Source organism: Acomys russatus, chromosome 8 (genome assembly GCF_903995435.1).
Source record: "Acomys russatus chromosome 8, mAcoRus1.1, whole genome shotgun sequence".
Classification (NCBI taxonomy): domain Eukaryota; kingdom Metazoa; phylum Chordata; class Mammalia; order Rodentia; family Muridae; genus Acomys; species Acomys russatus.
Window position 1 is genome coordinate 68,815,421 of NC_067144.1, and position 12,021 is coordinate 68,827,441.

Below are 12,021 nucleotides of genomic sequence, written 5' to 3' on the forward strand. Positions count from 1 at the left end.
ACATACCCTCAGCTAGCCAACGTTAATGTAATACCTAACTCTACTTTCTAAGTGAAGCTGGTACCACCTGTTCTAAGGTTTCAAGAAAAACAATAGATGAAACCATGTTTGACTGGAGGTTCTGGCTAAATTCTGACTTGCAGCCCCAATTAATACATAACATATTGAAGAAAGTATGCTTTTTAAAGGAACTATTAACCCAACAGGCTGTGACTTATCTGGATAGTCTTTCAAATATTGTCATTGGAGAAGAGACTGCTGAACTAGAAAAGGACAAATTTTGGTGATTTCCAAGTTTTAAAATTGCTCAAGAGCAATGTTTTCATGAGTAATTATGTTGAAGTTTCAGGTAAATAATATGCAATCAGTTTTCTTAATGTAGTTTTGATGTGGGGGGTGACTCAAATGCAGAGACTAACTTGGGAAGCATTGGGTATACTCACAAACCAGTTGGTATTGTTTAGTGGTTCATTTCTCAGTATTTTTAGGTGGAAATAAAAAGCTGCAAAAGGCTGTTCTTGGAATCTGGGCAGTGAATAATCAGGTGCATGAGTTGCTTTTCTTCCCAGAAATACTCTAGTAAGGATTTAAAAGCCTAAGTAGGGTCAACATAAAACCAAAACCTGGTACAGCTAGACACTTCTCGCCATGCCATCATGACAAAGAACTTGCATTTGAAACTCAAGTGGGAGTGAGTATATAAGAAGGAATGCTTATTCTAAACCAAACAAGTTTGGTAATTGTTTTTTGCTTAACCTGGCACCTAGTGGTTTTATGACCATATTTATTTTTAGGGTGTGTGCATGAGGATACCAAGTTAGCGTTTTGGGCCCCAGGGATCAAACTGATGCCATCAGGGTTGTCACAAAGGTTTTGTTTTTGTTTTTTTTTTAAACTTGGCTGAGCCGGTCTTGGCTTGTCCTTAATGTTATTTCAGGAAAAGAACTCCCAGACTGCAAACAGCAGTTCTCAACCTATGGGTTGTGACCCCTTTGGAATTGTAGATCAGCTATCCTGACTCTGAGATATTTACATTATGATTCCTAATAGTAGCAAAATTACATTTATGAAGTAGCAACAAAAATAATCTTGTGGTTGGGGTCAGCACAACATGAGGAAGTGTATTAAAGGGTTGCAGCATTGGGAAGGTTTGAGAACCACTGATTGAAGTAAATACCTGACTAGCATTAAGCCCCTGACTCTGGGCAACACTCTCTCATGCCCGCAGTCTAGGGTTGCCTTCAGATGAAGTGGCACAAGGCTCGGTGTACGTCTTGGGCTACTGATGATGGTAAAGGGAACAACAGGTAAAACTTACAAGAAACGCTCTGCTGTATGCACCTAGTCTATAAAAAGCTTTCCAGTTGCATACATTAACCTTGACCTCATTTTACACCTTGGAAACTTGAATTGGAAGATCATAGGCAACACATTCAAATTTCTAAATAATGCCTAAGCAATCAGGTAATTTGTATGTGTACTATTGGGAATCCAATTATTTATCCTAGCAAATCTCTCTTTACAAATTAGGCAACATTACCACAAGGCCAACAGGGAAAGAAAAAAATCTAAACTGCCAACACAAGTTTCTTAGTTGAACATTAAGACCACTAACTTTTACCTTATGCTCAAAATCTAAATAAGTCAAAAGAATAAAACTCTCAAGTGTTGGCAAATTCCACATAAGTGTCTTTTTCCCCATCAAATAAGTCTAGTTTAGACTCCAATACTTTAACAGCTCAAACTTTGATGATTAACATCCTTTTCACCTTAATGCAGTGTATGAAGAATAGCACACATTAAAGTTTGTTACGAAAATAGAGTTTATTAAAAACATCCCTATTGTTTGAGGAGCTTTTCACCGTTACCTTGTCTTAAATTAAAAAAAAAAAAAAATAGCACTTCTAATTAGGATTTGTAAACTTTTAAAAGTCAAAACTTTTAAAAAGTTACAGCAAAAAAAGGGTAATATATCTTCAGTATTTTTTGTTATTTTGTGGCTATTTTTAAATAGAAGGAAAGCAATCAAATTGCTTACAATCCCCACCAACTACTGTGGGGTGAATGTAGCAGGAGCAAATATTATACAGCATCTGTACACCTCACGCTCTACACCCAAGTGTCACTGTCACATTCTGTCAAATCCAGTCTCTAGCGAGGAGCCTCTGCTGCTGAGCCAGAATCCTTCTCAGGTTCAGTGGATGAGGTAGCCTCAGCAGGTGACTCTTCAGAAGGTTTTACCACCGAAGCCATGGCCTCCCCCTTATCAAGTTCTGAAACAGTGTCTATTTTTCCCACTTGGCTAAGGGGAGGTTCAATGGCTTTGTTACCACCTGCCCTGTCTGTCACCTCGTGCTTCTCCTTTCCTCGATTTTCTTCCTTCTCCCTACGGGACTCTCTGTCTCTAGAATCTCTATCTCGGTCCCGGTGCCCACTAGAGCGCCTATTTCTCTCTTCCAAGTCTCTGTGCCTGTCCCGGTCAGGACTCCTCCTTCCCCACTCTCTCCTTTCACGGTTACTATTATCTCTATCATCATTACGGTTCCCATACCGGTCCCGGTCATTTTCCACCCTATTTCCAAAAGATCTTCTTCCAAACCTTTCTTGGTCTCTACCTGAATTGAACTGCTGCCTGTTATCATTTCTAAACTGCTGTGGCTGCTGCTGAGCTGGTGCTGGCTGCTGTGATGGTGATGGCTGCTGTGGCTGTGACTGTTGTGGTGGTGGCTGCTGTGGCTGTGGCTGCTGCTGCTGCTGCTGTTGTGGTTGTTGCTGCCTTCCATCTCTGTCTTCTTGTCCTCCTGGGCCTGGCCCAGGGCCCCCAAGCCCTGGCATTCCACCAGGCCTAACGAAGGGACCATGTGGTGGAAAAGGCCCTTTCATTCCATGAGGTGGGGGCATAGCAAAGCCACCTGGTCCTGGTGGTGGACCTCTGTGCATCATGTGTGGTGGCATGGGGCGAGGTGGCATCATAGGAAACCGCTGCAAGTGAGGTGGAGGCATCCCTGGAGGGCGCTGGAGTGGGATCATGCCAGGTCTGGCACCAAGAAGACCGGTAGATGGTGCCTGGAGCCCAATTACAGGACCAGGTGCAACTCCTTGAGTGCCTGAAAGACAAAAAAAAAAAAAAAAAAAAAAAAAAGTAATTTTTAGCTGTCTCCTATGGAGTTGTAAAGAAAAAGAAATTCAGTCTTAAACCAGTTTCACTCTGAATTCATACTGAATTAACCCATGTTAGCCAGTGACAACTAAGACTCATTGTTGAGGCATCGATTATAGACAGAGACCCAAAAAACAAACAAACAAACAAAAAACCAAAACAACAACAACAAAAAAAACAAAAACAAAAAACCCAAACAAACAAAAAACAAAACAAAAAACCTTAAAAAAGAAAATATTGTAGTTCTTGTCAGTCTTCTCTAGCAACCCTCCTCAGAAGATGTTTTCCCAACATGACATCTAAGAATATCTCACTGTGCTGTCTCAGTGAGATAAAGGACTGTATTCACTGTTAACTATTCAAGACAGTAGAAGGGCATGTCCGGTGTCCTCTCAGTCCAAGTTTACAATCTGATTCCATACCTTAATGTGCCTCCTGTGACAAGAAGAGGTCAAAGGCTTACAGCATCTAGCCAACATCTCGTTAGACTGCTCCATGCAGTTATGCAATGTGAATCATTACACTAGGATCTGTGACACGCAGATCCATACACATGTAAAGCTTACTGTTCATTTTTTCCTAAGCACTGTGGAAAGTGTGATCCATCAGGTTGACATGACTTCTGGGTCATGTGGAATCCTTAGCCACACACCTATTTTTCTTCCAAAGGCAGTAAGATTGACAAAGCTGGTGCTGTTTAAAGTCACTCTCGCTCATTGCCTTTGTTTCTGGTTTGCAAAAGAGCCTGCTCATTCTGGCCCAAGAATCATGTAAGTTCAACCCAGCATCAACAGCAGAGAAAAGTAAGGATCTGTCTTGGTCCTGATATACAGACATCAACTACAAAGAGCAAACAGCACTATCTTCAAAAAGAGTAATTCTGATAAAGGGTCCAGATAGTAATTGGTAATAGTCATGACATTTGTCCATGCACCACACAGAAGTCTTTGAGAAAGTAACGGGTTCTGTCCATTTGCTGACAATGGTCAGAAATATGATGTAATTTTAGGTTTCCAAGTTGAGTCAACTTAAACCTACCCAAATGGAGAAAGCTAGCAATTCCTGCTTGCTCCTACATTTTCTGTATGGGCAGTACTAATGGTGAACCACAATTCCTACTCCAGCATTGACCCTTTATAAGGTGTGAGCCAGTGTTTGGTCAGACTAAATCACTCAATGAATGAATACCAGCTTACGATACTTTAACTTGGGAGACTTAAGCCAGAGTATTTGCATTAGCAACAAAGTCCTCTGAATGCACAAAGATGAGCATCACTCAGGAGTTACTTTTGATAGACACGAGTATTCCAAAGAGGACTAGAACTTCCTGCCACATAAACTATGACAGAGCTCAGAGCCTGCTCAGATAACTATGGACATTATTTTACACATTTTGTCTAAACGGAACATTTTAAAATACAGTATCAACTATACTTTCAAGTCAATTTTAGTAGCTGAGAACTTAAGGCCAATGAAACTCCCATGTGAGGTTGTGAAAAGCCCTGTGAAACTGATTAAGTGTGGCAAGGACTCTTTGTTCTGAGAAAATCCTGGACAACACACTAGGGACTATCAGCTAGACTAGGACAAAAATACGTATATGACAATCTCGGTGCTTTTGGTACACAGAGAATATGCCACACAAAAGCACCTAGGACATACTCTTCCTCTCACTAACAGGAGCCCCTTACATACACCACTGGCCAGGATGGGTGAGGCCCCAGGCCTGATCTCAGCATATGGATGGGGTGGGGGAAGCCAAAAAGCATCACCAGACTTGACATTGCTATCAGCTTTTATTAGGAAAAGTTTGTTTTCAAGAACTATAAACTGGTGCTTATTGTTAGGTTGATGTGGCATCTTCCGGTGCTCACCTATAGGCTGACAGGGACAATTTCAAAATGCTCTAAGGGTTCAGACAGGTCTGAGAGTAAAGCAGACTCATGCAGGAATAAGTGCAGTCCTTTGTCACCAACCTGACTGTAGATGGGGATGCAAAGGCCAATGCCACATCACAAAGATAAAAATGAGAATCTTCATTAACATAAGCTTCAGTCCCTAGGATAATCTTATAAATCTTTCATAGGGTGGATTTGAAGACATGTAGGAATAAACTTGGCCAATAGCAATCATGTATTTAAACCTCCCATAAAGTGCAATTTAGAAAAAAAAAATTCTGCCTAATCTATTTCATAGGTATGGATGTTTCTATTTGGCATTTGCTCTAAATATTATGCAATCGAGTCCCTTTCATTTTGTCAACAATGCTAGGAAGATGTCAGATGGGATGTCCTCTTAAGGTGTTGAAAAGCAGTAACATTTACAGACCACACACACTACTGCCCTAGACAATGTACCACCTCAGCTCCTCCCTGCCACCTTAACTGCAGTTTCTTCTTCTTCTTGCTATTTTTGCAGTAAAAGTACACTACATTTGTAGTAAAGGATATAAATAAAACTTATGAGGTGAATCTTTAATAGACATATAGGTAGGTAAATGTTAACTTTTGTGATGGAATCTTAAAGCCAGCATTACACACCAGTGAAATGTAGAAAAGATGCAAGCAGTAATTAGGTTTATCTATAGTAAGCTCTGTAGCATTGCTGAGTCTGGTAGTTATAAATTAAAAAATAATTAACCCACTTAGGTTTGGGAATTAAAAACAAATCTTCCTTTCAATTTCAACTGCTACAGAGGCCACAGCAATACAGCAATGGTACAGAAAGCCGGGACTCACAATGTGTGGCCCTGATTGGGGATCATAGAGGAGGTCTGGGTTGGGTCTGAAGGATAGGCAGAAAATAAAACAAAGACCAGCTTGGGTAGGCGAAGATGTGACTTGTCAGAGGGAGCAACATTTAAAAAGGCTTAGTACTCTAGCGAGGTAGTGGGTGTACTGTTCAAGAGAACTGCAGTAGAATGACCTCGGGTACAAAGAGAGGAGACCCTGTCTATAGCCAAGGCTTAGGAAGCTGGCCAGGTGAGCCTAGGCAATTCAGGGACCTTGAATAACCTGATCAGATGAATGATCCTGTTTGTTTTGAAAGAACTTTCTGGTTAAGTGGTGTACAAAAAGGAAATTCGTTCTTACCCTCAAGACATCTCAGACAATCGCGGCTGAACTGTAAGACAGGAACTAGGGTAGGAGATACACTGAGGACAGCTAGTGGGCAGGACTGAGTTCTGGGATTAACACACAGATCTCTGAATAAAGGAAGGTGTCAGTTTAAGATCAAGAATGCAGAAAGAGAACAGTTGTAGGAGACCAAAGGGAAATGCCTCATTTTAAAAGAACACTTGGACAACATTGCTAGACATGCATGTAAGTAGATCATGTGCACACTCAGGGTTCAGCAGCGCAGACACAGCATTAACATTGGCCAAACAGACAAAGAGCTCAGATCCGAGGTGGCAACACATCACATATACTTAGACATTTCTAGTAAAACCAGGTTTGGGAGCAGAATGAAAAAAAGAATAAAAAGAAAGAAAATTATGCTTGCCTGTAATCCCAGATCTCAGAACATGGAGGCAGGAGGATGGTAGGCTCCAGGATAGCCAGGGATATACAGCAAGACTAGGGTGAGGTGGTCATGGTGGTGGCAACAAGAAATTACTCTTAAGGTGAAACTCAAAATAAGCGAAGTTCCTAACGACTCCCCAAATTGCTGTTTCACAGTGAAATCACAAAGGCAGAACAGAGCTATGGAAGGGCTAAGGGACAAGTGGCAGACACCACTGTGTAAGATGAGATCTCAGACCTTGAGCGGACACTGCGAATACAGGGGCTCTCAGCTGAGGCCCAGAGGGCAAGAGATTTAGATAGATCTTTAAACAACAGCAGGGATCTCCATGCACAGAGGTGTTGGGTCAGAAAAGCAAGTGAACAGGGCAAAGAATCTGTCCTCTGTCTTTAGTTGGCCAACTGGGTATTCCATTTCACTGGAAGACCAGGCGTTTCCAGCCATTGCCTTGCCTCTAGCAGGTAATGGAGACTTCATCACTAGCAATCCATTATTCAATTCAGATTTCAATCACCCTGCCCACGTTCCTTTCTGAAATTACAATTCTGAGTAACAATCCCAAGCCCACCGAGCCTAAATTTCAATATCCCTCCTCTTAGTCCTCAATTCTCATCATAGCTGCCTGGAAAATACCCAACACTAGCTTGATATTTAAAAATTTTTTGTGGCATTTGGAACTGATCATGGGGCCTCACACTGAGCTATATTATAACTTAGGCCCCCCCCATATTCATTTAAATCTGGGTGTTAGCATGGCTGCAAGCCTCTCCAACCCCAAACCCAAGTATACGAACTGGCCTCCTTAAGAAGTTTCTCAACTACAAAAACACATTTTCCTCTGACCAGCAGCAACCTCGCACTTCTACATCCCGGATAGGTTAATGTTTCTCCTCAGTCACTTAGAGCTGATTTGCTTCATAACTTTAGTAAGATAAAATTTCCACATCCTCTAATAAGCTTATACAAAAACTTCAAGCCAATGGCTTTTGCACGTCCAGAATACCTTCATTACCCTGGGAAGAAAGCCTGCTACTAACCATCATTTCCCTCCCTCTCCCAGGCGAGCCCACCCAGCTTTTTATTTCTATGAACTTGCCTGTTAACCATTTCATAAAGATGAACTCATGCAATACGTAGTCCTTGGTGAGTGGCTCCTTCCACTTGGCATTTTTCCAAGGTTCATCCAAGTGTGTAACACGAACAGCACTTCACTTATTATCAAATATTCTTCCATTATGTGATCACAGCATTTTCTATTTTTATTGTACTTGGATTTTTTCAAAACACCTTTCCCACGTCTTTTTTCAAAATGCACTCACACCTGTGCCAGTGTTATGCCTGTCTGTGATCATATCAGAGGCTCTTCCTTTGCGCCTATGCTGGATCCATCTACTTACTTTTAACCTACTGTACCCTTCTTTCTTGTACCAGGTTTTCCAGAATCACCCACTATTTAGGAATGAAAGCGAAGGCAACCCTGTTGCCTGCCATGGTCTTTCACACTCACCTCATGTGTTCCTATAAAGCGACTCTCCCCAGGGATTGAAAAGTCAGGTCTGCACTCATTTCTTCACCCCTGTTCTCTCCTGTCCCTATTTGATCAGGACTCCACAAATTCGTAAAACTGTGAGCTAATGACGCCCGGAAACTCATTTCTTCTTCCTTTGCCCTTGTACAGGCTCCAGGATACTTCCCTGTGTTCTAGCCCACTGGCTACATCTTTTCACTACCCTTTGCAGGACAGAATAGTACAAGAGTGTCCCTCCTACTGGGGCGAGACTACCTTGACTTTAATCCTATCAGGTACAGCTATTAAAACCTTGGGGGCTGACTTTTCCTTATGCTTCAGTTTCTCCAGCAACTGACTAAATGTATACCAACTATACAGAAATCCTGCCAAACAATGTTTTTAGCTGCCAGCATGTTATTTTCAACTGTGAAATGTTTAAGGACTCTAGGGCTATGCCCATTTACCAGTTCTGTTTCTGTAACTCTACAGGCCTCTGTGACATTACATACTATCTTTATCTATGGTATATGAATGTACCCCTCTAGAATTTATCCAGTGTAGTGCATTTGCACTTGGACATCAAAATTAAAACACTGGACACTTAATTGTGACACCTACACCCTGTAACAGGCAGCACTCTTACATATTTGTACACCTCAAGAATAAAGTCACAGCACCAACTGCTCATGTACATGTGACACATGTACACCCCTGCCCCTCCTGAAGGCCTACCTTCAAACGGCCAGATCAGACTGCTATACCATATGGGGCCGCTGTTCTCTTATAGAGAGCAGCACACTTTAAAAATCTAGCACCACCTCCATTGCACACCCGACTTCTACAACATGCCCTTCACTCATCTGTCAGTCGCTTGGAAATTGCTCTTTTCCAGCTCTACCAGTCTCCTGTGCTTCCTTGAGGCAAATAAAAGTTGCTCCTTAATCCAGGTTCCCTCTTTCGTTGAAATGGCAGATTCAGTACTTACGTGACTTATTTTTCTCTTCTATTTGGGTTTCTTTCTCAACGCTACTTCCTTCAAATGCCCACTTTGGCCATCTTATTGACAACGGTACATTTCAATATCTTTAATGTCTTTACAATCCCCCAAACACACCTCCTACTTTCTTCTCTCTTCATTGGAAGGGCTCCATGTGATAACATTAGTTTACTTATTTCCAAAGGAATAGACACACTAGGGAGACAGATCTTTGCACACATTTTGTCCATTCTGCTATCTTTAGCACCTGGAAGGATATTTGGTACAGGTTCTCAGGAGGCATGGACCCATGAGTAATACTGATACTTGAATGCTGGTTCAGAGGCAATGAATGAGTCATCTTATCAAGAAGATGTTTTCTCCAAGGAAAGCAGAGGCTACATGTACCAACGTGGTGAGAATCTTTTCAACATAAACATCAGAGATTCTGAACATAAAAAAAAAACATTGATTTTTCTTTTAGCTTCTTTTTCTCTTTCTAACTGAAATTGTCTGCCACTGTTTGCTTGAATTTCACCAACAGAAAGGTCACTGTGGTGTTTTCCGTAGGGAGGTGGTGTTCCTTATACACGAGAAAACTATCCACTAGCCACTCATTTCTTCTTTATTTGTACTGTTGGGGATCCAAGCCAGGAAACAGTACACAAGAGCCAAGTGAACTGAATCTCGTCTCCCTCCAGCCCACTACCAACAACCCTTAACTTCACAACCAATGTCTATTGACCTGTAGGCAAACATACAAATATGTATTTATTTATTCAACCAATCAACAAAAGGTATTTTCTGCTCTGTTACAACAATATAGTCAACATCCTACCCCAGCCTCACCAATGCACAGTATTTATGAGCATTTACTTGGAGACCCCTCCCCAGCAATGCTTGCAGTGAATTGTGTTAGATGTTGGTAAAAACTTAAGGAGCTAATTTTTAAGAATGAGAGAAAGCACATTTTATTCACTGTTACAAACAGGACCTTACACGTTAACACGAGCTCCTTTAGAGAAACTGGAGTACCTACGGAAGAAGGTATATTGAGATGTCTTGTCTACTGTTAGCAAATGGCATACCCTATATTGATAAAAGAATTTTAAATGAAATCTGAATCTCAGCCATCTTTTGAAGATGCTCTGGATTTTTAACAAAATAATATACAGTAGACTTTATATGGCTAATTAGCCTACACCATTACAACTACTTTTACAAATTAAATTGTGTGCTATCTTTTAAGTACTTTATGGTAACTGATAGGTACAAAAGAGGCTTAAAAAGTAAACTTGATACATGGTTAACCTCTGTCTCAACGTAATTTTCTGTAGGCACTTCTATTTTCAGTATTAGCTAGAACAGTCTTACCTGAAATTCTCTACAGCACTATCTGTGCCTACTAAAACCTATCTGGATTCCCAAGTTTCTGCCCTCCCATTCTCCTCAATATGCCCCTCAGAAACAAGTTGAAAAGCTTGCTTCAGGCTAGTGACCACCGTCTAGGAAATGACAGCCTCAGGGGACATGGAGACAGAGTGTAAGCACCTGGAGGTTTCATGTAAGATTTTCCTCATGTTGTTTGATGTGCTTCACCTTTTGAGGTAACTGCTGTATCCAAGCATAAATTCATATCCTAGGCAAATTTCCGTCACAGAGTAGCCATTCTTTTTGCATCATCCACCCCATCCACTGAACACTGTTGTATATATTTAGCTGAAGGCACTGTAATGAACACTTCCAAGCCATTTCTACTGTGTGATCCTAGTGGGGCAGCGTTTGGGCACTATCAACGCTTAGGCTTATCTGGTTTATACTTCTTGCTGTAGTGTAACCATACTGAAGCTTAGTATAAAAAGTACTAAAATACAGACAGTGTTTTAAAAAAATAGTCATTATTCTTTTAAAAAGGTCTATACGCTCTAATTTTCTTTTGATAATATGTTAACAGTAATATCTAGTACACAACTAGCAGACTAGTGTCCTAAAGTTCTAATTAAGATGTTGCTTAAAATTCCTAGCTATAAAAATTATAAAGCTTGGGACTGGAGAGATGGCTCAGATGTTGCGAGCACTGGCTGCTCTTCCAAAGGTCCTGAGTTCAATTCCCAGCAACCACAGGGTGGCTTACAACCATCTAAATGTGATCTGATGCCTTCTTGTGGTATGCATGTGTACTTGCAGGTAGAGCACTGTATATATAATAATAAATAAATAAATCTTTAAAATCCAAAACTAAACCGTAAGAAACCAAATACTCATTATTCAAACAATTACCAGAATGTAGGTAAAACTGTTTTCTAGGTACCTTTCAGGGTTCCTAACTTAATGGTATAATATAAAAGCAAACATATCTTTATATAATTTCCAAGCCAATTGTGCCCTCAATTCTTGAGACACCCTAGTCCAAGATCAACTCAAATGCCTGCTGCAGCTACACGGGGACTAAAAGTGTGCCACCCCAGAGCCAGCAACTCAGCTCACAGGCCATCAATGTGTGAGTCCTGCTTTAAAACGGCCTTGACTTACAGCGAAGACAAAGTAACCTCACTTGTAAGATTATTCTCAGAAGTGGGATTTTATTTATAAACTTCAGCTGCAGCAGTGTGACTACAGCAGGGAAGTAAGACCTCTCCGCATGAGGAACTCACGGGAAGTGCACGTGTGAGGAAAAGGCATGAATTCCACCAGGCAGCATCTGTGTCTGAAACATACTCTGGATATCCTTGTAACACAGGACAGATAGGTAACACAAACAAACATTTTTTGTGTACTTTTTTTTTATTGTTTGGAACACCAAAGTAACCCAAACTTTACATTTACAATTAACTCTTTAATAAATATGCT

General features: G+C 41.0%; 1 protein-coding gene across 1 annotated transcript in view; it reads right to left on the bottom strand.

Annotated features, from left to right (window-relative positions):
* Positions 1-1,302: 1,302 nt before the first annotated feature.
* Positions 1,303-12,021, bottom strand: part of Scaf4 (SR-related CTD associated factor 4) — a 58,663-nt gene continuing 47,944 nt past the window's right edge. Inside the window, exon 20 of the mRNA XM_051150238.1 lies at positions 1,303-3,107. Coding sequence (XP_051006195.1) covers positions 2,152-3,107 — 956 coding nt within the window. The 3' untranslated portion in view covers positions 1,303-2,151. The remainder of the gene's footprint in view (positions 3,108-12,021) is intronic.